The sequence below is a fragment of the Leptonychotes weddellii genome, chromosome 6 (assembly GCF_054177405.1).
Source record: "Leptonychotes weddellii isolate Sample4059 chromosome 6, ASM5417740v2, whole genome shotgun sequence".
Lineage (NCBI taxonomy): Eukaryota > Metazoa > Chordata > Mammalia > Carnivora > Phocidae > Leptonychotes > Leptonychotes weddellii.
In genome coordinates this window covers 101,658,799-101,685,972 of record NC_138374.1, presented here as the reverse complement: position 1 = coordinate 101,685,972, position 27,174 = coordinate 101,658,799, and the positions used below count along the sequence as shown (strand labels likewise).

Here is a 27,174-nt window from a genome sequence, read left to right as displayed (position 1 = left end):
ATGAGAAGGGTACAGGTAAGGGAATACTTTTTTGTTAGAAGACTTATAGTACAGATTTTTGTTCAACTACCTACATGTATTAATTTTATAAAAATCTTAACTCCCAAGTACAAAAATAAAAAACAATAAAATCAAGGGAAGCAGTAACACCTGATTTACTGGGGGGGGGGGGGGCGGGAAATGTATTCTAATCCTGAAAGGCAAAAAAACACCCTAGTTGGATCAAAAGACCTGGTTTTATTATTTCCCAATCTGGCTTCTACTATTCTCTAGCTACATCTTTCTTAGCTGTTTGTTTCATTACTTAGGGGAGAACAAACACTATTACTGGTCCCCCTATACTACCGAATTATAGTCTTTCCAGATGTCATTGACAATGTATTACAGGAAAGACACTGCCTAACAATCAGATAATATTAAGGGTTAACCTGTATAAAGAGCTATCAATATGTACATTGATTATTTATCTACTCCACACATTATCTATGATCACTGCATGTCTTCTTCCTAACAATTGCCACCTTTCAGTCATTTTGATCATCTTTCACTGCATTATCAAAGAATGAGTAAAATGAGTAAAACTGAATTAGTAAATTTTGCTCCCTATTTAACAACTATAATTCAGGGACAGTTTAAGCTCAAAATGTGAACAGTTTTATTCACAAAACAAATAAAATAAAAAGTAATATATTTTACAAAATAATTTAGTATAGAATCCCTTTACGTAGCAGGTCCACATTTAAATGAATGGATTTACCAGGGTGACCGGGTGGCTCAATTGGGACGACTCTTAATTTCAGCTCAGGTCATGATCTCAGGGTTGTGAGATCTAGCCCCACATCAGGCTCCGTGCTGGGTGTGGAGCTTGCTTGAGAGTCTCCCCCTCTGCCCCTCCCAGCCCTACCCTATCTCTCTCTCTTCCTCTCTTAAAAAAAAGAAAAAGAATGGATTTATCAAAATTCTGACACATTGTTTTCTAGAAATATATTCACTGAGCAAAGGACAATATACCTGTTTAAAGTATAATGAAAGAAGACACTAAAACTATTTATAAATATTTTCATATTACCTATAGATTTCACTTATTAGGTTAACAGTCTCTCCCTTTATTGTGAAGAAACAGAAGTTATTCCACTGCAGCAAGTTTCAGCTAGTAATTTACACAACATAAACAGATGGATGGATACATACATAAAAAGTATCTTAACTGGGTAACACTATCTCATATAGATATTCTGATACAATCTTAACCATACTATACTTTGAGCTGTAGTTCATAGGCCATTTTGAAAAAAAGCACTGGGGCAGAATAACAAAGCATAAGAAAATAATTAACAAGGCATGTTTTCCATACCTCTTCATCTTTCATATTCACATCCACATTTTTCGATTTGATGACTTTGGTTACATGGTCAATGTTGTTTTCCCTGCAGTAATCAAATATGTTTTTGTCTTCTTCCCTAATTAGAGTAAAAATAAAAAGTGTTTGTCTTACTAGGTAATACATAAAAGTTACATATTTTTAACACAACCTGTTTACTGCTAACAAACATCAATGGAATTTGTTTTCATAAAGAATTTTACATGAACAATAATGGATTTTCCATAAGACATAATATATCCAATCTCTAAAGACTAAAGTTCTTAGCAACTATAATAGGGAAAAGCTTCATCTGCTTTAACAAGTTTCACTGGTACACTGATATAACACCTTGAGTAGATTTTCTCAGCCCTCTTCCTCTCCCCAGTTCCTTTTACACACTGACAGGCACAGATGTCCTGACTCAATTTTCAATAGCAGCACTGCAATAACGAGGTTATTTGCTATTGTCTATACAGAGGTTTCAAAAGATCAGGGCACAGCTTACTACTTGTCTTACAGGATAACATAATAAGTTGATTGCTACCCAAGTTTAAAATAGTGTGTGTGTGTGTGTGTGTACACACACATATATACATACATACACATATACACTAATGTAATTTTCTTAAAAACAGAAAGCAATTTTCTTAAGGGAAAGACAGAGCATCACAAAATTCAGAAATCTTTCACGAAATATTAGAAACAAAGACCAGGAACAAAAACTGGGAAGCATATTATACCCAGCACTATTCTAAGTATATTGGTGGACTACATTCATTCACACTTTTCCAAGAACTTCACAAAGAAACAGGTAAAGAGATTATATGACCTGCCAAATGGCATCACATTTATCACAGGTAAAACAAGAGCTAGAACTCACTCAGATCAACTGATTTTGTATATAGTACATTTTTCTATCATATCAAGCCACATCTCGACTAGTCAGCTAGTCTATTCTAGAATCTAATGCAGAAGTTCTTAACATGAGGTCTATGAGTTCTCAAAAATAGTATACAGAATTGTGTAAATGTGTGTGCATTTTTCTGAGTGTGTTGCGTGTATGTGGGAGTATGGGAGCTTCAATGAAGAGTCTCAAAAAAAACAGTAATTCCCAAAAAAATCAGTAATTTGGAATATTATCAAAGAAACCGTTCTATATGTGGACTACATCTTCTGGACAGGCATAAAAGAATGCAATTTGAGTTCCAAAAATTATACTAGTATGTTTTATAACCTGCAGGGCCATAGCTTCCATTCATCAGAAATGAAAGCTATTGGCCTTAGGAGTCCTTCTATCTTAAAAGCCAATTTAAATACCTTATACCTTATAAAAAGCTATTTTCACTCAGAGGTAATTAACTTAAAACACCCCACTTTGGCATTAACCATCTAAGCTTTCCTTATGCGTGTGGTGTATTTAATTGAGCACCTACACATGCAAGACACTGGGCAAGATTCTGTTGATGATGTAAGGATAAACAAGAAACTTTATGTTCAATACATGTACAGTACAGTTGGGATGAGAAAAAAATATATATGATTAACATAAAGTAAAGATGGATCTTTAAAAAGGCCTATAAGAGTACAGAGTTCAGCTGGAAAAAATGAGGTAGACTTCCAAGAAGAAACAGGTTTAAAAGGAATGTGAAAAGGTCATTTTGCTGAGGAGAAAATGCTCTTCCAGATCACTTACTCCGAAAGAAAACAGAGAAGTCTGAGAATGGACAAGTATGACTTTTAAAATTAAGGCTGTATGTAATACCACTTTAGCTATACCTAACTCTCACAAAAAACACTGTTTCTGTGGAAGTGTATTAAAAATTCTGACTTGGGAATAATAGGGACCCTTTATTTTCATCCGATCCAGTAAGAAAGGCCCCTCTAATTTAAGAGGCAGCAACTCTAACTGCAAGAGAAAGGACTGTATCATTTTGAATTGTAACAAAAAATGCACTATTCCCCAGTTGTTTTGAACTTGAAATCAATGGAGAATTGGTGGTGGGGCACAGAAAGGAAGGTAAAGAGGATCCTTTGGATACAGGTTACCCTTACCCAGTAATGAGTAAGGGTTATTCATAGATGGGGAGGACCCTTCTCAATCTATGAGGTCTTTCTTCCTGAATCCCAAATGTGTATATATACTTAGGCCTTAACCAGTGAAAGAATAAATACAGTACAAACTTACTTAAATTTTTATTTAATATATTTCATATTTTCAATGTGTATTATGCATCACTTATATAAATTATTTTTATTTGGGCATATGAATATTTTGGAGGGCAGGGGCGTTTTTTTCATCTGAATACCAGTTCATCATCTGTTGTTTATCACCATTAAATACGTCAGGCACATAGAGGACTTACAAAATGCTGCTTATGGGTACAATATACAATGTAAATTAAGTATAAAAAAGAAATTCAGTAAAATCACCACAAATGTGCCACAAAGCTAAGTGACTAAGACAAAAAAGAAAAATAAGTGATACTCTTAAGTTTAGTTGCTAAGTTATCCCCACTCCAAGACTGACTCTAGTACCTGCCAGCAACCAAGCTGTCTTTATACAATGTCACCACCTAGTGTCCAAAATGGAGAAACATCTGGAGCAACATCTTTCCATATCTCTTGCCTCCAACAAGATTATGTACAATTTACAAATCTAATTCTCTTTTCCTGTCTACATTCCCCTGTTAATACAGCATTCTGTAGGAAATCTTTCCCTCTATAACCATACTTACCTTAAATAAAACGTGCAAATGAATTCAACCATTACCAAATACAGTAGAGCTTAAACAAATGTTAGTGCTCTTTCACATCTTCTCACTTTATCTTCCTTTCTCTTACAATTTTTAGCCAGTTATCTCTCTCCCTCTCTTTGCTGAATTTGAGTGATAAAATTACCATATCCATTCTCTATGGATAAGCAAGAGTTACGACCAAGATACTATCTTCAAAGATATCCCACATTATCCCTAGCAAAAGACAGAAAGTCTATCTCTCTACTCCAAATTTTCTGAAATTGACAGAAAATACAATTGTATATCTGAAGGGGAAAAAAAACCCACTGGTTTTCTTTGAAATTCTTTTGAAATATGAGGACACACCCTTATGGAAGAGAGGAGTGGTGTTAAGTATGGCTGTCATTCATCAACCACAGGAAGAACAGATCCTTGCATACTCCTAAAAATGTTATCTGTACCACTTTCAATGAAGATTGCATTTTCCTATCAAAAGAGTATTTCAAACAAGCTTCACAGCAAGGCACCTAGAGTCCATTAGCTACTATTTCACCTCTTTTGTAGAATTAAAAAAATGCTTTTATGGGACTAGCTCAGAGAGATACATTCAATAAATATTTCAATTTATATATTAAACTCTCAATCAGAAAAAAAATAGTATGCCAGTAAATAGACAATGAAAAAATTCTTTACTGAATGAAGGAAAATACAAAATAGAGTAAGCCAATACTTACACAAATATAAACACATATAATTCCTCAAACTAAGAAATGTGTACCTTTGTGCTCTGTGGAGGTACACAAAGACCTTTAAAGGGATATGCAGGTATGAAAAACTTGAGTTAGAAAAAAAATTAAAATTTTAAGTGAATCAATTTTCAGCTCAACTTGTAAATAAATGCATTTTTTTTCCCTTAACTGATCTACCTGGAGAGACTCCTGTGGTAACTATCTCATCACCATTGTCCTTTTCAAATTTTCCTCTGTTCTGATCACTCCCCTCCTAGGTTATATCAGAAAGGCATATGCCTCTCTCCTTATTATGCAATACTTCTAAGAAATATAAAAAAAAAAAAGACTTTGCTAAGACTTAGCAAATGACTATTAATTAAACCTGTTACTCTTTTGCTTAGAAATGCTCTGTAACTAATATACTAGGAAAGGTTTAGGGGGAAAAAAAATCAATCCTAGGTTGACTATCCCAAGATATAAAACCTTCCTTGGTACCAAACAAAGGGACAATTCTCGTTAAAAACTGGTGTTGGGAAATATTCTATAGCTAAGGTTAGAGGATGGAAGAGCTGAAATAAAACACAAAACAGACTTGATACTCTGTCTCATTTTAATAAAAAAAAATTCATCTGTTAAACTATTTCTAAAAGCCTCATTCATCTCATTAAGATACATTTTCAATTAAATTTTACTTATGTTTAATAATTACTTAACAATATTTATGATGTATGTTGATCAGCTGTATAGAAACAATAACAATGATAACTCAAATGGGAAAAGATTTAATGCATAAAGTTTTGGGTTATAGAAAATTAAATTTAAAGAAGTCCAACTTACATACATATTTTTGTTACAGAGAATTATGATTGTATGATAAGATTACACAAAATATATTACTTTAAAATAAAATTGTGTGGGAGAAGTAGAATAAAAGGAGAAAAAGGAATGATGTAAAATTTCTGTTAAAGACCTTGTTCATGTATTTTTTTTTAAGATTTATTTATATTTAGAGAGAGACCGTGAGTGGGGGAGGGGCAGAGGGAGAGAGAAACTCAAGCAGACTTCGCGCTGGGTGTGGAGCCTGACAAGTGGTTCAATCTCACGACCCTGGGATCACAACTTGAGCAGAAACCAAGAGTCGGATGCTTAACCGACTACACCACCCAGGAACCCCTTGTTCATGTATTTTTAAATCAAGATCAGGATTTGATTTGATTTTATTTTTTTAAAGATTTTATTTATTTATTTGACAGAGAGAGACACAGCGAGAGAGGGAACACAAGCAGGGGGAGTAGGAGAGGGAGAAGCAGGCTTCCCTGAGGAGCAGGGAGCCCGATGCGGGGCTCGATCCCAGGACCCTGGGATCATGACCTGAGCTGAAGGCTGACACTTAACGACTGAGCCACCCAGGTGCCCCAAGATCAGGATTTTATTTTAGTTAAACTTTTTATTTTGAGACAACTAAAGATTCACATGCAACTATAAGAAATAATACAGAGAGATCTTGCGTACCATTTTCCCAGTTTCTCTCAATGGTAGTATATTTATGTATTTTAAAAAATGGATTATCATTGAGAGTATTTAGATTCATCTAAAAGATTTAAAATATCATTATTTATAAAATACCAGAAATTATGCTCTTTGTAATATACTTAAACTTTTAAATAAGAATTTTAGATGTTATCATAAGATTTTAAAGGAGAACATAGTCTTCCAAAATTCTCTTAGGGAGTACAATAGCAAAAAGTTGCTTTGAGTGTCAAACTAGCCCAATATTCTATAAAGTAGAGGCCCAAAATAAGGAGTGGGCTAGTCAACTAAGGATGGTCAAATAAAAGCACTACAGAAGAGCTGACATTATAGGCTAGCTTTGAAGAATGAATTGACCACCCAGCTGGGTTACTGAAGAATAGAAAGAAGAATATTCCAAAGAATAGAAAGAAAAGGAAAAGCATCAACAAAAAGAAGTGCTCAAGGGACTTAGCTATGGTAGGGTGTTGGGAAATAAATCAGAGAGATACCAGATACAGATCCAAAGAGCTCCTTGATTCAGACACTAACCTCAGCATATCTAAAACAAACAGAAAACCCTGAAAAGGCAACTATCCTCAAGTAGGAGGTATGATTAGCAATGAACCATAGTAGGGGGAAAAGTCAGTGAGGCCAATTATGAACTGTGACCAAAAGAATTAATTTGAGACAAAAAAAAAAAAAAAGCATTCTGAGGTATCTCTCTACTGGGACAAATACAAAGCTCAATTAGGACCTTGGCTAAAGCAACTCTCAGAAAATGGTTCACCTTCTATTCACATATTCACAAATAGTCATCTAACTATTAATCTGTCTGGTTTCCTCAATACTCAGACCGAGGGTATGCAGGGTACCTAAGCACTTGTCTCACTACAAAGATACAGCCTTTGGTATTTTAGTTTACACCTCAGTTTCAAATGAGTTTTATTATTGCTACTCTGTCCCTGGAGTATGTATCTTTTTCTAGATCTTTGAGATTGAAGAATGAACATAAACTCACAGAAAAGACACTGTGAAGCTCTTTAGGAGCCAGTCTTTCTAAAATGAAAGCCTGTTGGCTGTCTTAGAAAATTCAGGAGTACTGTTGCTGAATACTACTTCTTTGCAGGAATTTAAGTTCCTAATTTATTTGACAAATGTATGGTCAGAAGTTGTTAATCTGGGGGGGCGCCCGGGTGGAGCAGTCAGTTATGCATCCAACTCTTGGTTTTGGCTCAGGTCGTGATCTCAGGGCCGTGAGATCGAGCCCCACATCAGGCTCTACACTCAGTGTGGAGTCTGCTTAAGATTCTCTCCCTCTTCCTCTGCCTCTCCCTCCCAAGCTCTCTCTCTCCCTCTCTAAAATAAATAAATAAATCTTAAAAAAAAATTGTCAATCTGAAAGGTAAAGACTCGTTATTCTGTCCAAATACAATGTAAGGAAATAATGATGTCATCTCACTGATCTCATTTTGACTAGATTACCAACATTCTATCATTGTATGACAAATACAAAGCCCAAAGTCTAATGCTGATTCTTTTTTATACAACCTTTATGTATATATGTAAATGTATAATCTTTATTTTATATGTATCTATATATAACCTTTGATATGACTAAACTATCAATACTTTGGGAGCTGAGATAAAATGTCTACATAGAAATTAAGATACTCTGTATTTTAAAAAAAAGCATGTTTTAACTTACAAATATAAAAAAAAATTATATAAGCATATTTTAATTTTGCTTACAGTTGCCTTTCTCCTGAACAGGAAAAATTTGTTCTTACTCAAAGGTTTTTGGCAAAGCTGGTGTAAGGCTTATTTGGGAGAAGGAAATAGGTAAAGTCAGCTCCTAACTGAAGAATTAAATAGAGCTGTCATACCTAGCACATCAAAAATCCCCACTTTTAATTAATATCTAATTAAAATTTTGGATATTAAATTTTACCTTGTAAAACACTGTTTTCGAATCTCAATCTTACAAAGACCATAAATGAGAATCTATACTATGATCTTCCAGGTAAAATCTTGTAAATAGTACATCTTTTCTGAGATACTTTGGTCATATGCCCTTGAGAAGGCAAACAATGCTGGGGCAGTAACTATGCTCAAGAAGCCTAGCATTCAGATCAAGGCACTTAAGAAAGTGCTTTTGTTGTTGTTGTTGTTGCTGTTTGTAGTGTTGTTCTTAAAATAATTCCTGAAATCCTAATTGGCAAAAAAGACCTTTAGAAATTGTTCATTAAGTTACCATATTTCCTTGATTCTAAAACACAATTTTTTTCATATTTTAACATTTCTGATGAATCTTATTTTTTTTTAAAGATTTTATTTTATTTATTTGAGAGAGAGACTGAGATAGAGAGAGCATGAGAGGGGGGAGGGTCAGAGGCAGAGGGAGAAGCAGACTCCCCGCTGAGCAGGGAGCCCGATGTGGGACTCGATCCCGGGACTCCAGGATCATGACCTGAGCCGAAGGCAGTCGCTTAACCAACTGAGCCACCCAGGCGCCCCTCTGATGAATCTTATAATCTTTAACACCTTACAATTAATTAGCAGCATCTTTTTCTTAATGGTATTTAAATAACGGTATTCTAAAACCAGGGGTGTTTTAGAGTCAATGAAGAAATAAAGTAGGTTCAAAATACACAGTGCCAAATGGACAGCTGAATGACTGAAAGAATTTATATACATTGAATCATAATCCTCCCACTCAGAGTGCTACTATATCTGCAACTGGTTTCAACCAGTTAGTTTTCCCTCTTCCTGTTATGCAGTAATGGCAATGTCTTCTCCACCAAATTGTAACTATTTTCGACTGGGTTATATATACAGCATACTTAATTCTATGTCTAGAAAATTTATTTTTTTTTTTATTTATTTTTAAGATTTTACTCATTTGACAGAAAAATGAGTGGGGAGTGGAGGGGCAAAGGGAGAAGCCAACTCCCCACTGAGCAGGGAGCCTGATGCAGGGCTCAATCCCAGGACCCTGAGATCATGACCTGAGCCGAAGGCAGACACTCAACTGACTGAGCCACCCAGGCACCCCTAGAAAATTCTTAAAAGCCTCAAATAAAAAGTTTTATTTCTTATTTATGTTGTTAATATGCTGTTAATGTATTTTTCTCACATTTTTGCAAGGAAGCAATAACAAAGGAAAGATCAATATCCCAAGTACTTCTTGTATATAATTTGTTATTCTAGAAAAGTTATCTAGCCATAATTTATAGACAGTAGTTACTAAAAATGCGTTTTCACCTCTTAAAACCTGCTTAACTCTAAAATAGTTGACTGAAAATTTCTGATACTTTAAATACCTGTACGAAAAAATGTATTTCAATTCTGATCAATCCCTGGAAAACCAGTGGCCACATCAGAAAAATCTATAGAAACCCTTGGCTAACAGGTTCTATAGAGCCGAGATACATTCTCAAACATTAAGGTAAGTCTAAAATCAATAAATTCAATTAATCCAAAAGAAGCATCACCATCAGTATACTGATAGATGAAAGACTATAGTTTCTAATTTTACCAGTAAAGCAAATTTTAAAAAACACTAAATGGAAGAAAAGGGATTTAAAAGTTTAAATGGAAAATATGCATTATGTTCATGTAATAACAACTATCGAAATTACTTTCACTAGTTGCAGAACACAAGGATTCCTCAACCATCTCAGGAGCAGTATAGTATAGCAACAGCAGAGTACTAATCATGTGACCCTGGGCAAGTAACCTCACCTCTCTGAGTCTCAGTTTCCTCGTCTGTAAAATAGGGATATTAATACCTACATCTCATAGGATCATTCTGAAGATTAAGTGAAATAATATATATAACACATGCAGTATGGTAACTAGCTTATAATTAATGGTCAATAAATGTTAGTTGGTATTATTACCTTAAGATTTCAACATATGTTGTATGCTGAGTCCTTTCTCATATACCCTTATATAACATTATCAATTAATTCATCTAACAACTATTAATTGGACCTCTAAGGAAATAAAAATAAGCCAATGTGGATGGAACGGCGTCAATAAGGGGGAGGTGAGGGGAAAACGGCATTAGATAAGATGATGAGGGGCCCTGTGAGACATGTTAAGGAATTTTAGATTTTATCCTAAGTGCTATGAGAAACCATTAAAGAGCTTTAAGCAGGAGAGTGATATGATGATATGAGTTATAAATCCGGAGGAAACAGCAAAGGAAGAAGGAATCCATTCTGTACTGTCCTGGCCAAGAGATGATGATTGTTTAAGAGCAGTGACAGTATTGCCAAAGGCATGATAGTGGTGATAATGAAAACTAGATGAATTTGGATTATTGTGGAACATGAAGAAACAGAATTTCTGATATATTAGGAATGAGGGGGAGAGAGAGCGTAGACCAATGTGACATAAGAGACCCAGGAACGACATACTTTACATAAAATACTGGTAAAATACTTACATAACATTTTATATTGGGTAAAATTTATAAATAAAACCATGTAATTAATGTTATAATGCCTTTTTCACACAGAATTCCTACTTCGACAAACACCAAGCATTTATTACCATATACAATGCAATCAGCAAAATTCTCATAAATTGAAAGGCAATGAAATGAACCAAAATTGCTTGCTTTCAGTATTGAGAGAACAGCTGATAATAATTAAATGAGAGTTAAGAAGATGACTTACAATTCTAGCATCTTTGCTACACTTTTAAAATATCTTCCTTTAAGTATGTCTGTAAAGCATTTTAACAGAGGAAAACATTTATTTATATTATGTATAATATATACATACCTTTTATTATAATGGATAGAGTGTACCATAACTTTATGTATCTATATGTGCACACACACACACATACACTAAAAACTTTGTAAATGAGTCTAAGTGTCTAGCATTTCACAGATACTATATAGTGATAAGGATAAGATTAGAGAGGCAGACAGAAAAGAGACAACAAGGTGAGGAAAAGGAAGAGGGGGAAGAAAAAAGAAGAAAAGGAGAGAGGAGGAGAGGATGATGGTTTTTGCTGAGGAATGACCCCTTGTTCAGAAAGGGCTGTTGATCTACAAACAGGTGGATCTACCTATATGCTTGGTTGGCATCATGACACTGAGCACACAGGAGCTAAATAAAGCACGTAAAAAAAGGGTGGATATGAGAGCCAGGAGACTCTTACAACAGTTACTGTTTATGGCAAGACCTGCTTGTCCCAAGGGACCCATTTTCACATAATCTATAATTATCTCTTCGCTTTAATCGCCTTGTCATTCCTAAGGCTCTCCTGGGCACTGGAAGAGGAAAAGCTCATTAACTAAACCTTTTCTCCTCTCTCCAGCCACCCATGGCTTTTAATTGCTTGGTGTGTTATTATCTAGGAGTGCAACTGGGATCATTTTCATAAGAAAGGGAGGTAGAGAGGAGGAAGGGAGCCATGAGTCCCTGAGGTATGCACCACAGAAAAACCTTTGCTTTCTCAATTATTTATGCCAGCTGAGGTTTTACAGGCTGAATAAATCCATAACTCAAGTTCATTCTGAGCAGTCAGATTCTCAAGGGGGAGTTGCCCACTTGCCTATACACACTTGTGTAGTCCTCAAAGAATAACCAGAATGTAACAAGACATATGTCATCCAATTTATCACCTATCACCAAAATGTTAACACAGTGTTGATCATGGGCAACACAGTGAAATAGGAAAGGATTTCACTACTACCAGCCAAACAGATGTAGGGAAGCAGGATAATCTTTCTGGTGCTGAGAAAAGTGGTATCAATGGTACAGTAGTATCCCAGAACGACTTAGCCAATTGAAAGCAAAAAAATCCAAATATTCAAATTTTAAAATTAAAATATGTATAACACATACTCTTGAAACTTTGGAGTCTTACATGGATTTGTCCAAACAGATGGCTATCTAACAATGTGAAACTTTGAATAAATAACTGAATGGAATTTTATACCATCTGATTTTATAAATCACTTAATAAAACAATATATGTAGCTTTTTCTCCAATTACACCTCTTTCAGGAAAATTTTAGAGTACAATTTATGTGTAAGGGATAAGCTTTTATGCTTTCATTCCAGTTCATATTTTTACCAAAAATACAAAATTAAAGCATAATCACTTTCATTGTAGTTTATTATATTTATATTATGCCACTTCATAATCAGAACTAAAGAGCAGCCAATCAAAAGATATTTATAAAATATTTTCAAAATCCAATGTTGTTTAAAAATTTTTAACTTTATAAGTCAATGATGAAAGCATCTCTTTAAAATTCTACAGGCTTTTGTGTCTGACCACAGCAGTGACCTCTGGTATTTTCTGCCAAAACAGTTCATTTGTCTCACAGAACAACTAATCAATTCCAGAGCCCATCAATCATCTTAGTTGTATGCTGGTCTGGTCTTGCTTAGAGAAGGTCCAGATGGCTGCCTGTCTAAGTGGGATTAATAAAATTCTGATAGATTACATAGCATCAAACTACAAAATTTAACAGGGAAGACCAAATCTTATTGCAGGGTAGACTGGACATTGTACATGCTTCATTTATTGTATTTTTAATTCTTGCCCTAATTTCTCAGTCTATGTGTCAACTTCTAGATAAAACCTTCTAAGCATACAAGTCACCAAAAGTGATTTCTTGTTAAGTGAGTCAGTATATGTAGTACAGAAGCATTTGACTCTTTGCAAAGCCCTATGCTTATTAATCAGAGCTTTTTCTGCCCATCTGCAGTATAAATGAAACACATCTGATCTTAAGATTAGAGCAACTGTCTGTGAGTTCAAAGATTTGTCACTCTTTTGTTTCTATAGTTCCAAACATAGATTCTAATAGTACTGGCTCTTCCTTTCTTATTTTCCATTTTCTCTTGCAAAAGCAAAAAACCTGTACTTAATTCTAGAACCAGACCAACATGTGATTTTAGCTCCTAACATAAGCCCTGTGCTCTGGGTCCCTGCTGTGGGAGTTCTGTGTCGAATAACAATACTAATAAAAGTTCACAGTTACATAGTAACTTATTTTGTGCTAGATACTATTCTAGGATGCCTATGTATACTATTCATATGATCCACCTAAGTGTCATATAAGAAAGGTAATATAATTACCCCCATTTTGCAAATAAAGTAACTTGTCTATGGTCACAGAGCTAGTAAGTGGTGGAACCAACATTTGAATGCTGGCAGTTTGGCTTCATAGTATTTTATATTTAATTAGCCTCACACTACATCTCCTCCATTACACTACAGAACAATTAACCAGCTTCATAATGAAAAACTGGTGTCAGGGGGTACTGGGGTGGCTCAGTCAGTTAAGCAGCCGACTCTTGATTTCGGCTCAGGTCATGATCTCAGGGTTGTAAGATCCAGACCCGCATCAAGCCCCACGTTGGGCTCTGCGCTTATCACGGAGTTGGCTTGTCCCTCTCCTGCCCCTCCCCTCCTCTCTAAAATAAATAAAATCTTTAAAAAAATTGGTGTCAGGGCTCTAGAATATTAACACAGAGATCTGTACCTATGACATTATATTGTCACTTTCTGTGACAGAGGAGAAATAAGGGTCAGAACCAAAACAGGCTCAGAATTGGCCCCAGTGGCCCTTGGCTCAAGCACATTTACAATAGAACAAAAATGGGCCTTACCTTATCACCTACAATGCACATTAGTCAGGAAAGCTGCCAGAACAATGGAGCCCAAGCCTTATTAAATGAGTTTATTAGATACTGATTTTCCTGATCTTTAAAAATTAAAAAAAATTTAGAAGACTATATATATTAAAATACCCAAAACAGACCTTCAATATACTTTTTTAGGGGCTCCTGGGAGGCACAGTCGGTTAACCATCCGACTCTTGATTTCAGCTCAGGTCATGAGATCAAGTCCTGGTCAGGCTCCATGCTGAGCATGTGGAACCTGCTTGGGATTCTCTCCCTTTCCTTGTGCCCTTCCTGCTCATGCTCTCTCTCCCCCTCTCTAAAGTAAGTAAAGAAATAAATACAAAATACTTTTTTAGTGTTCTTTTTAAAAACACTGGTTCTACAGAACTTTTCCTTTCACCTAAGTTTACCATTTAACCTTTCTAAAGCTCTAAAACCTGTCACTTTCACCTCAGCTGAACTTAATTCTGCCAAGAAACTGCAATTAACATCAGTTAAAGCACAACTTCCTCTTGGAAAAATAAAACACCAGGTATATTTCACCTAAGTACAAGCAAAATTTGACTACATAAACGTCAACAAATAGCCTATATTCATTGTTGCAACTGCATTCTTATACTTCAGAAACAATAGGGATCACATCTGATCCTTTACTGAAATAATCCAACATTTCAGTTTAATTTTTATCATGATCTAGTTTATTATAATGGAATTCAGTTTAATTACAAAATGATTTCTTGAATATAAGAAAATGACTAAGTGCTGTGATTTCTGATTTGCTATTAATAATGGCAAAATTAATGTTTGTAATAGTTAAAAGGCTTTCAGTGGTTCACATTCATGTTTCCCACTGTTTCATATCTTAATAATACGTTCCAGAATATAGAAGAAGGCTAAAATTTAGATGACTTAAAAAAATAAGGCCAAGACAAAAAATCTTAGAAGAATGTGTCACATGACTTTAAAGCAGGACAAAATCCTTTTCCTGATTTTCACATAGTGCTGAAATATTATCAAAGAAATTTTATACATAACATATAAAATGTAAGATCCTTGTTAAATAATACAAGATGACCATTAAGAATTTTTAAAATTGTGGTTAAAAAAAACCCCACATAACATAAAATTTACCATTTTAATCATTTCTAAGTGTACAGTTCAGTAATGTTATTCACATTGTTGTACAACCAATCCCCAGAAATTTTTATCTTGCAAAATTGAAACTCTACACCCATTAAATAACAACTCCTCATTTCCCACTTCCTCCAGCTCCTGACAACTGCCATAGTTCTACTTTTTGTTTCTATGAATTTGACTACTCTTGATACCTCCATATAAGAGGAATCATACTGTATTTATCTTTTTATGAATGGCTTATTTCACTTAGCATAATGTCCTTAAGGTTCATCCATGTTCTATAGCCTGTGTCAGAATTTCCTTCCTTTTTGAGACTGAATAAGATTCTATTATATGTATATATACCACATTTTGTTTATCCATTCTTCTGTCGATGGACATTTGGGTGGCTTCCACCTCTTGGCTATTATGAATAGTGCTGCTATGAACATGGGTGTGCAAATAGGTCTTTGAGATCCTGTTTTCAATTCTTTTGCATATAAAACCAGAAGCTGAATTGCTGGATCATACAGTAATTCTTTAATTTTTTGAGAATCCTCCATAATATTCTCTTTAGTGTACCATTTTATACTCAACATGATTTTTAATCTTTAAAAGAAATAATGCTAATTTCACAATGACAACAAAAAATTTAAAACTTTTTTTTCTAAAAAAAGAACATAAACATATTTAGAAATTGTATAAGCTTCATGGGACTGAATCAACACCTTCCCTTACATACTTCAGTTCAGACTGGAGCCATACTAAAAAAAAAAAAAAAAAAAGGATAATGGCATTTTTATCAGTATTGTGAATAAACCTAAACACAAATATACACACACTCACACACACAAAGAAATAAGGTATTCTGAGGAAAACTAACACCAACAACAAAACCCCACAGCTTCAGATTGTGTGAGACACAAAACCTTGCCCTACCAACTACTTATGTGGTGGGAAAAGTTACTATCTGGCACTGACTCAGACACTTACTGATTTCAAAGATAATATACCTAAAAAATTCTTTCCTATTTATTATACTACTAGAGATACCACCAAATTAGTTTCATATTAAGAAAAAGTTCTTCACAGATGGAAGTTTTCAGAATTAAAAATACACACACACACACACGTATATACACATTTAGATGTATGTATCTCTATTATCAAAAACCAGAAGAGAAATTACCTGATGATTTCTTCATGATACAGAGAACTAACAACAGGCCCACCAAAACCAGTATTTGCTTCTTTTCCTTTCTTCTCTGGTGACTGTAGGAGGAAAGAAGGTGAAAAAAAGACACATGCATTAAGGCAGTGTGTATTTAAAATAGTTATAAAATACTACCTTGCTAAGTAATACTAAAGATTTGAGGTCCACCATTTTTCTAAGGCCTTAGTAACAATTTCAAGATGCTATCCAAAAGGCAAGATGACCCTCAGGTCATCAAACTAATGGAACGAGTACCCACTAGCAAACCAAGGTCATTTCACTACTGTGCTCTTGAGCCACTAAAGTCCACCATTCCCTTAGCTGATTATGTCAGCTTTGTTGACTGTGGAAAATATTGATGCTCAATGTAGAAAAATGAAAATGAAATATCAGTATCACTATAATTATCAGATGTAAATGTGATCATGAAAATCATATCTAGTTAGCAAAATTAAAGTTTCCAAATAAGAAAAAAACTAAACTGTAGTAAAACTTCAAACTCAACCATAAAGAAAAATAAGTTAAATAAATAAATAAATAGAAAATAAAAATAAAAATAAATATTTTTAGGTGGCAAGAAGGAAGGAGAGAAGGTGGGAGAGGAAAGGAGGTTATGATCTAAAATAAATGAAAAAAGACTCATGAATAAATAAATAAAAAAAAAAATCTTTAAAAAAAAAAAAGGGGCGCCTGGGTGGCTCAGATGGTTAAGCGTCTGCCTTCGGCTCAGGTCATGATCCCAGGGTCCTGGGATCGAGTCCCACATCGGGCTCCCTGCTCCTTGGGAGCCTGCTTCTCCCTCTACCTCTCTCTCTCTCTCTCTGTCTCTCATGAATAAATAAATAAAAAAAAATCTTTAAAATAAATGAAAAAAGAAGCAAATTGTCATTGGAAGACTTTCCAAAATCAAATATTCAATAGGCCCTGACCCTCAATATTCTCAAAAAGCAGAAAATTAAGATTAGCAAAAGATGTGAACAGATACCTTACCACAGAAGATACACAGATGGCAAATAAGCAAATGCAAAGATGTCCAATATCATACACTGTTACGGAAGTGCAAATTAAAACGGATGATATATTACCACACACCTCTCAGAATGGCTAAAATACAAAAGACTGATAACACCCAATGCTGGTAAAAATGTGAAACCACCAGGAACTCTCATTCATTGCTAGAGGAAATGCAAAATGGAACAGCTATTTTGGAAGATGGTTTGGCAGTTCTTCTAAAACTAAACTAAACATAATCTTACATATACATGATCCAGCAATCTTGTTTCTAGGTATTTATCCCCCAAAATTGAAAATTCATATCCACAAAACATCAATGTTTAGAGCAGTGTTGTTGTTTTTATAACTGGCAAAACCTAGAAGCAACCAAGATATCCTTCAATAGGTGAACAAATAAACAAACTGTGGAACATCTATACAATAGAATATTATTCTCTGATAAAAAGAAATGAGCTGTTCTACATTAAGAAAAATGACAGTAAACAACTAAAATCATTAATTAAAAAGGAGACTTTACAACTGATACCACAGAATTAAAAAAGGATTTTAAGAGACGACTGTGAACAATTATACACCTACGTTATATAACAAGTTGGATAACCTAGAAGAAATGCAAAAATTCCTAGACATATATAACCTACCATGATAAAATTCTTATGCTTAGAATAAGAATAAAAAATCTGAAGAGACCTATAACCATTAAAGAGATTGAATGAGAAATTTAAAATCTCCCAACAAAGAAAAGCCCAGAACTACAAGACTTCACCAAAGAATTTTACCAAACATTTAAAGAATTAACACCAATCCTTCTTAAACTCTTCCAAAAAACTGAAAAGGAGGCAACAGGCCTAACCTCATTTTATGAGGTCAGCATTGCCTTGATACCAAAGGCAGACACAGAAACTAGAAGAAAACTGTAGAACAATATCTGAGGAATACTGATGAAAAAATCCTCAACTAAATACTAGCAAATTGAGTACAGCAGTACATTAAAAGGATTATATACCATGACCAAGTGGGATTTATTCCTGTGAACTTAAGAATGGTATGGTTCAACACATGAAAATTGATCAGTGGGATACACCACATTAACAAAATTTAGAAAAACTATGTGATCATCTCAATTGGTACAGAAAAAAGTATTTGACAAAATTCAACACCCTTTCATGATTAAAAAAAAAACCCACTCAATAAACTAGAAATAGAAGGAAACGATTTCAACATAATAAAGGCCACATATGAAAGGCCCACAGCTAACCTCATACTCAACAGTAAAAAAAAACTGAAAGCTTTTCCTCAAAGATCAGGAGCAAGGCAAGGATGCCTACTCCTAACACTTCTATTCAACACAGTATTGGAAGTCCTAGCCAGAGCAATTAGGCAAAAAAAAAAAAAAAAAGGTATCCAAATTGGAAAGGAAGAGGTAAAATGATCTCCAATCACAGATGACATGATCTTATACCTAAAGATTCCCTCTACATACACACACATAGACATACAAGAAACTGATAGAACTAATGAACAAATACAGCAAAGTTGCAGGATACAAATTAACACACTGAAATACGTAATGTCTGAGAGAGACAGAAATAAGTAAGTTTTCTAATATTAAAAAGTGATCAGTGTTATGGAAAAAATGTGGGGAAGATAATTGCAATTTTAGGGCCTCCCAGAGAAGGTCATTTGAATAAAGACATAAAGGAAGTAAAAAAGTGAGCCTTGCAAATATCTGGGGGAGATTGTTTGATATATAGGAGACAGCTAGTACAAAGGCCCTATGGTGAGGGTATGCTTAGAATGTTAGAAAACTTAAGTGTTCTTTGCCGAAGGCTAATTAATATGTTTTAGGGGGCAAGACTGGGGCAAGAACACAAAGTTGTTCATGAGACAATCAAAGTTTCTGTTGGTGTCATTCACTGAAACTCCCCCTGCTTGTGTTCCCTCTCTCGCTGTGTCTCTGTCAAATGAATAAAAAATCTTAAAAATAAACAAAATGAAAAAAGTCTTTTATATTTACCCTTTTACCTAAAGAAGTTCCTTTAATATTTATTATAGTGCAGATCAGTCAGCAATAAATTATCTCTGCTTTTATTTGTGTGGAAGTGTTTATTTTACCCTCACTTTTTTTTGTATTAACATTAGATTCACATAACAAAATTAACCATTTTAAAGTGTACAAGTGAGTGGCATTTAGTACATTCACAATGTTGTACAACTACTACTTCTGTTTAGTCTCCATTTTCATCATCCTAAAAGAAAATCTTAAACCCAATGCAGTCACTCCACTGTTCCTTCTCCCCGAAACCCTGGCAACCACCAATCTGTTTTCAGTTTCCATGGATTCACCCATTCTGGATATTTCATACAACTGGAATTATTCATTATGTGAACTTTGGTGTCTGGCTTCCTTCATTTAGCATGTTTTTGAGGTTCATCTACATTTTAGCAAATATCATTCATGTATCATGCACTTCATTCCTTTTTATGGTTGAGTAATATTCTATTGTATCTAAATAACCTTTGTTTACCCATTCTCTAGTTGATGGGTATCTGGATTTTGTGTACCTTTTGGCTATTATATTGCTTTCAACATCTGTGTACAGATAGTTGAGTTCCTGTTTTCACTTCTTTTGGGTACATACCCAAGAACAGAATTGCTGGGTCATATGGTAATTCTATGTTTAACTTTCTGAGAAACTATCAAAACTATTTTCCACAGCAGCTGCACTATTTTACATTCCCACTAGCAATGTAAGATGTTTCCAGTATCTCCACATAGTTGCCAACATGTTATTATCTGTCTTTTAACTACAGTCATCTCAGTATATGTGAAGCAGTAATCTTGTTGTTTTGATGTGCATTTCCCTAATAACTAATTTCATGTGATTGTGGGCTCTTCTTTTTGGAGAAATGTCTATGCAAGTCCTTTGCCCATTTATTAGTTGTTATCTTTTTTCTTGAGTCGTAAAAGTTATTTATGTATTCTGGATACTAGATCTTTATCAGATATACGATTTGCAATTATTTTCTCCCATTCTGTAGGATATCTTTTCAGGTTATTGAGTACTTCTGCAGCAGTAAAGTTTTAAATATTGATCAAGTTCTACTTATCTATTTTTTCTTTGGTTGTGTTTTTGCTGTCATATCTAAGAACCCATGGGCAAATCCAAAATCATGAAGATATATCCCTATGTTTACTTTAAAGAGTTTTAATAATAACTCATTATTTAGATCATTGATCCCTTTTGAGTTAATTTTTGTATATAGTGTGAGAAAGGGAACCTTCATGCTTTTGCATGTGGATATCCAGTTGCCTCAAGCATCATTTGTTTAAGAGATTATTCCTTCTCCATTGAATGGTCTTGGAATCCTTATTGAAAATCAATTGATCATAAATATGAGGGTTTATTTATACACTCAGTTCTATTCCACTGCTCCCTATGTTTATCCTTATGCCAATACCACACTGTTTTAATTACTGTAGCTTTGTAGCAAGTTTTGAAATTCAAGTGTGAATTTTCCAATTCTGTTCTTTTTCAATACTATTTTGTTCATTTGGAGCTCTCTGCAATTGCATATGAATTTGAGAATCAGCTCTTTCATTTCTGCAAAAATGGAAGTTAGAATTTTGATAAAGACTGCACTGATTCTGTTGGTCACTTTGGGTAGTACTGCCATCTTAACACTATAATATCTTACAAGCTATGAACATGGGATACCTCTCCATTTATGTACATCTTTGCTAATTTGTTTCAGCAATGGTTTTTGGTTTTCAGTGTAAAATCTTTCCCCTCCTTGGTTAAAATTATTCCCAGGTATTTATTCTTTTGGATGCTATTATAAATGGAATTGTTTCCTTAGTTTCTATTTTGGCATGTTCATTTGCTGGTGTATGTCGCTCTTGTATCTTGCAACTTTGCTGAATTTGTCTATTAACTCCAGCAGGTTTTTTGTGAATTCCTTAAATTTTCTATATATAGAATCATGTTGTCTGTCAACAGAAATAGTGTTCCTTTTTCCTTTCCAATTTGGATGCTACTCATTTCTTTTTCTTGTCTAATGGCCCTGGCTAGAATTTACAGTACAATGTTGAGTAGCAGTGTTAACAACAAACATCCTTATCTTATTCCTCAACTGAAGAAGAAAATTTTTTGTCTTTTACCATTGCATGTAATGTTACCTATGGGTTTTTATTAATGCCCATTATCATGGTAAGTAAATTTCACCTTCATTTTTGAAAGCTATTTTAACTGGTATAGAACTAAAATTTGATAGATTTTTTCCTTTTGATGTTGTCCCTATTGGCTTCAGACTTCTGAAAAAGTCTACTGTAGTTCTTACCTTTGTTCCTCTGTATCATGTTTTTTTGGCCTGGATACTTTAATATTTTCTTTTTTTCCCTGGTTTTCAACAATTTGATTACAGTATGTCTTGGTATGGTTTTCTTTATGTTTATGCTGCTTAGGATTCATTGAACTTCTTGGATCTATGAATTTATGGCAGTGATTCTCAATTAGGGGAGATGTTTTCTGCCTCCCATCCTTGCTCGAAGATATCTGGCAACCGTCTGGGGCAATTTTTGCTAGTCTCAAGTGGGTGGTCCAATTTGGCATCTAGTGAGTAGAGTCCAGAGATGCTGCTAGACATCTTACAATGCACAGGACAGCCCTCTACAACAAAGAATTACCCAGCCCTAAATGTCAATGGTGCAAAGGCTGAAAAACTTTGGTTTATAGTTTTCATCAAATGTTTAAAATTTCAGCCAACATTTATTAATTTTTTTCTATCTTTTCCTCTGTCTCTTGCTTTTTTTTCTCTTCTTTCTGGGACTCCAATTATATACATGCTACATTGTTTGATATTTTCCCACAGTTCACTGGAGCTCTGTTCATTTTTTATTCAGTCTTTTTATGCTCCGTGCTTCATTTTTATTAGGCTCACTTGCTACATCTTCAAGTTCACTGATCTTTTCTTATATAATGTCTGATCTGCTATTAATCCCATTCAGTATATTTTTCATTTTAGATATTATTTTCCTTCATCTCTAGAAGTTCCATTTGGGTCTTTCTGAATCTTCCATTTCTCTCTCCATTATGTTCATATGTTTTCCTCAACTTTTTTTTTTTTTGGTCAGAAGACACTATTCTTTAAGAATTTTTTAAAAGAAGATTTTTATTTATTTATTTGACAGAGAGAGAAAGAGAGAGAGCACAAGCAGGGGGAGCAGCAGGCAGAGGGAGAGAGAGAAGCAGGCTTCCTGCTGAGCAGGGAGCCCGATGCGGGACTCAATCCTAGGACTCCGGGATCATCACCTGAGCCTAAGGCAGACGCTTAACCGACTGAACCACCCAGGTGCCCCTTTCCTCGACTTTCTTGAATATACAGAATATATTTATAATAGCTGTTTCATCTCTATCATTTCTGCATCTACTTTCATTGACAGGTTTTCCTCCTGGTTATGGGTCATATTTTGCTGCTATCTTTGCATGCTTGAAAGACTTTAACTGTAAGGCAGACACTGTGAATTTTACTATAGTTTGCTTGATTTTGTATTAAGTTACGTTAGACTTTGTTTTGGCATGAATTCAGTTATGTGGAATCAATTTGATCCTTTCAAGACTCACTTTTAAAGTTCTGTTAAGGCAGGGGCAGAGCAGCCTTTAATCTAGAGCTTCATTTAGCCTCACTGCTAAAGTGAAATCCTTCTGAGGTCTGTACAATATTATGTTCCATATACTACATTTTCTTCCCACTCTGACTAGTAGGAAATGAAATATTCTCAGTCCTATGTCAACTCCAGGAATTGTTTGGCCTACTGCTTTTTTGTATTTCTTTCCTCAGCTTGTTAGTTTCCTCCCTCACATAGAGAGATTAGTATTCAGACAAAGGGATCCCTATGCACATCTTTAGAACTCTCTCTCTTTCTGTGCAAGAAGTTGCTCCCTAGTAGTCAGCTTCCATTTTCCAGCTCAAATTAGTGAAAGAGCCAGACTCTTTTGGGTCCCTCTTCCCTGCACTGTAGCCTGGAAATTATTTCCAGGCCATAAGCTGAGGCAATTATAGGGCTCATTTTGTTTCCCTTCTTTACTAGTTGTATACTACTTTTAGTATGTCTGAAAAATCACTATTTTTCATCCACTGTGTCCGGTTTTCTTCCAGTTTTAGGCAAAATGATAAATCTCACCCCCATTACTCCACAATGCCCTGGAGAAGTCCCACAAATATTAATTTAAAAACTAGCATAATATGGGGTGCCTGGGTGGCTCAGTCGTTAGGCGTCTGCCTTCGGCTCAAGTCATGATCCCAGGGTCCTGGGATCGAGCCCCGCATCAGGCTCCCTGCTTGGCAGGAGGCCTGCTTCTCCCTCTCCCACTCCCCCTGCTTGTGTTCCCTCTCTCGCTGTGTGTGTCTCTCTCTCTCTGTCAAATGAATAAAATCTTTAAAAAAAAAAAAAAAACTAGCATAATATTCCATGCATAATTTACTTAACCGTTATCTGATAGTTGTCTAGGTTATTTTCATTTTTTCACTCATAAACAAAGATGATGAATACCTTTGTATATAAAGCATACTATAGTTTTAATTAAAATCTTTAGGAAAAAAATGACTCCATAATCTAATTATAGTATATTTAAAGTATATTTCTTCTTCCTGGGATTAATTTCTCTTTCTGAAGCTTTGTGCATGGTAGAATGCTGGTAACAACCTTTTTGGTGGGGGAGGGGAGAGATTATATCTTAAGGAGAAATAATACTTAAAAATAATCTGCCATTATCAGATTGAATTCAGAATAAAGCTGCCAAAAACGCATTAGTTTTGCTCTCCATCTACAAGAAGGGGTAAACTTTGGCTACCTTACCCTCCTACTTCCACTCCAAAGAGTGTTTCTCATAGAGGCTTAAGAAGTTTATTTCATTTCTCTCTACTCAAAATCCATTAAGTTATTTTTATGCTACATCAGCAGTTAAAGAAAGAGACTCCAATTTGGCAGCCAATAAGATAAAATTTGCCAATTCTTACATTGCCTCAGACTATATTATTTGAGACAGTGAAATGCTCCTTCACTCAAAGGGGAAAGATTAAGTTGTTGGCTGAATCTTTATCACTTGATTCAGATTCCACCTTACTCAGTTGCACCGTCAAGATTTAAAACCTTGTGAAGCATTCTTTTCCAGCTGAAAAATAACTATTCCAAAGATTATCAGGCTAATATATGCAAGGAGGGAGTTTCTTGCTTCCATGTGCTACCTTTTATTGGTTTGTTTGCTTAATTTGTTTATAGGTCTAGCTGTAGAAATTTGGGTAAATTAACCTCTCTGCCCCAGTTTCCTTATTTGTAAAAATAGGAATATTATTACCCATCCTATATGGGTGTTTCAAAGTATAAAATATGTATGTAAAACAGAACAGGGCCCAGCCCAAAGAGGATACTATATAAGTGTTAGCTAATATAATTACTAGCCAAAATACAGCCATTTCTCCAAAGCAAAAGTGCCTCAGTAATACAGATAACAAGATGCTTTGATGTGGGGACTTATAATACTGAACCATGAGTCTTTATCTAAGACACTTACTTAAACTTCAGAATCTCCTGCTAAAGCATCCAACCCCAAAACCAAACAAATAAGAAATTTAACATAACTCTTGTATTTAAGAAAAAAGAAAATAAAAATAAGACTTAAGGAGTGTCTTCCATGTGCTCTGCACTTTATATATATTATCCAATTCCAACTTCAAAACAACTCTAGAAAGTTGTCATTTTTACTGCATTTCATGGTAAGACATAGATTATAAGAAGTATCATTATTTTCTGTAATGCTAAGAAAGAAAAAACACAATTAAATATAATACACCATCAATTTTAAGACACATCCAGAATTTTTTAAAAATCTCAAGAACTTAATAACTGTCTGCCTTATATTTGATGAAATGTATCTCCATTTTACAGGTTAGAAAGCTGGAGATAAGAGAAATGAAGTATCCAGTGCCACAGAGTAAGTGGCAAAATCAAGATTTAAACCAAGATCTTCTGATGTCCAAAGCCTGTGCTCTGTTAAACTATGCTACTTCTCCAAGCTACTTTAGAAATCATTATTACATATTGACAATATTCTGAATTAAAATTTTGTTCATTTTCTTAAGTATAATTTAAAAATATTTAAGTACTTAGTTCAAAAGGAAACTTTAAGATTAAACATATAACTTTGAATTTTTTGAGGCTGATTTATGATAAATTATGCACAATTTAATCAATTACACAGACTAATACTACAGTCCTTAAAAAAGAATACTTTCCTAATAATCCTTCACAAATATTTCACTGTAGTTTTTTTCCTGAAACATGAATATTCATTTCCACATACAAAAGTAAGAATATTAATCTCATCTCAGCTATTATCTGTCATGAGTGTTAAAAACAACAACAACAACAAAAACCTAGGGGCTCCTGGGTGGCTCTGTCAGTTGAGCATACAACTCTCGATTTCAATTCAGGTCATGGTCTCCAAGTGGTAAGATGGAGCCCTGCATCAGGCTCCAAACTCAGCGCTGAGTCTGCTTGTCCCTCTCCCTCCCCCTGCTTGTACTCTCTCTCTCTCTCTCAGTTAAATAAATAAATAAAATCTTAAAAAAAAAAAACAACAAAACCCTACCATGAAAATGCTATTTATAACAGTACTACTTCTAAAATTTCCCAAGAGGGGTTCCAGGGTGGTGCAGTTGGTTAAGTGTCTGACTCTTGGTTTTGGCTCAGGTCATGATCTCAGGGTGGTGAGATCAAGCCCTGTGTTGGGCTCTACGCTCAGCATGGAGTCTGCTGGAGATTCTCTCTCCTTCTCCCTCTGCCCCTCCCAATAGTGCTCATGCTGTCTCTCTCTAAAATAACAAGTACATCTCTTTTTAAAATAAATAAATTACTTTAAAAATTTTCACAAGAAAGATAAACTCCATAAATCTATGTATTTTAACCTTAGTTTCTCTTAAAACTACAAACAGCATAGTAGAATCAACTCCTAAACCCTTAACTACAATGGACATTTAATATGGATGTCAATTATCTAGAAATATTACATAAATGCTTAAACTACAATTGGAAAATAATTTTTAGATCAAAGAAAAGAAAGCAGAAATATGTGCAAGTAGGTATTTTATCCAAACCTCCAAATTTCAGCATTCCCTACTATTTTTTGCATATATACTATATATACAATAGCTTAAAAAGTGATGCAGATTTTTAAAATATAAAAAAAAAACCACTTAAAAATACACTTTTTTAACCAAGTATTTATCACCAAAATATATGAGATAATTTTTCCAGATGATTAATATGGTCAGTAGACCTCTTAGAGAATCCTTATAAATCACCAATTAAATTTCATCACTGTATAGCAAAACAAAAAATAAGTTCTTCTTTTACCACTCTGTAATATAATTTAAGAATAAATATATTAATTTTGTAGGATTGGTAGAATTCAACCACAATCCTTTCTGTTACTCATCTTTACTTGAAATTAATGTTCTTGAATTTTTAAGACTGAAATGTGGATTGGGATAGATTTTGGGGTCTATACCTCCCTTTTCTGTTATTTTCATAAAGTATGTAAAAATCTGGCCCTTGAGATACTTTCAAGATTGCTTGGCTCTGGTCCCCTTTCCCCCTTTTATCTGTTTTTTTCCTTTTGTCTTTATTATCATTGTCCTGCTTGGTTGTGATTAAATTACCAGTAGATTCCTCTCAGTGTAAGGTTTTATACTGGAAGGGAAATTTGGCTGGTTAATTTTGGAACAGAGCCCAGACAGCTCTTAAGAACCTTGCCATGAACCCTTTAAACTC

At 34.5% G+C, this 27,174-nt stretch overlaps 1 protein-coding gene across 3 annotated transcripts in view; it reads right to left on the bottom strand.

Annotated features, from left to right (window-relative positions):
- ACBD6 (acyl-CoA binding domain containing 6) overlaps positions 1 to 27,174 on the bottom strand; it is a 188,597-nt gene that overhangs the window by 100,719 nt on the left and 60,704 nt on the right. For 2 of the 3 annotated variants that reach the window (XM_081824781.1, XM_006736854.3), the window contains exons 4-5: positions 16,305 to 16,387; positions 1,355 to 1,460 (exon numbers count right to left, since the gene is read on the bottom strand). In XM_081824781.1, the coding sequence (XP_081680907.1) occupies positions 1,355 to 1,460; positions 16,305 to 16,387 (189 nt within the window). Of the gene's footprint in view, positions 1 to 44; positions 926 to 1,354; positions 1,461 to 16,304; positions 16,388 to 27,174 lie in introns of those variants that run through there. The other variant, XM_081824782.1, reaches the window with a different exon arrangement.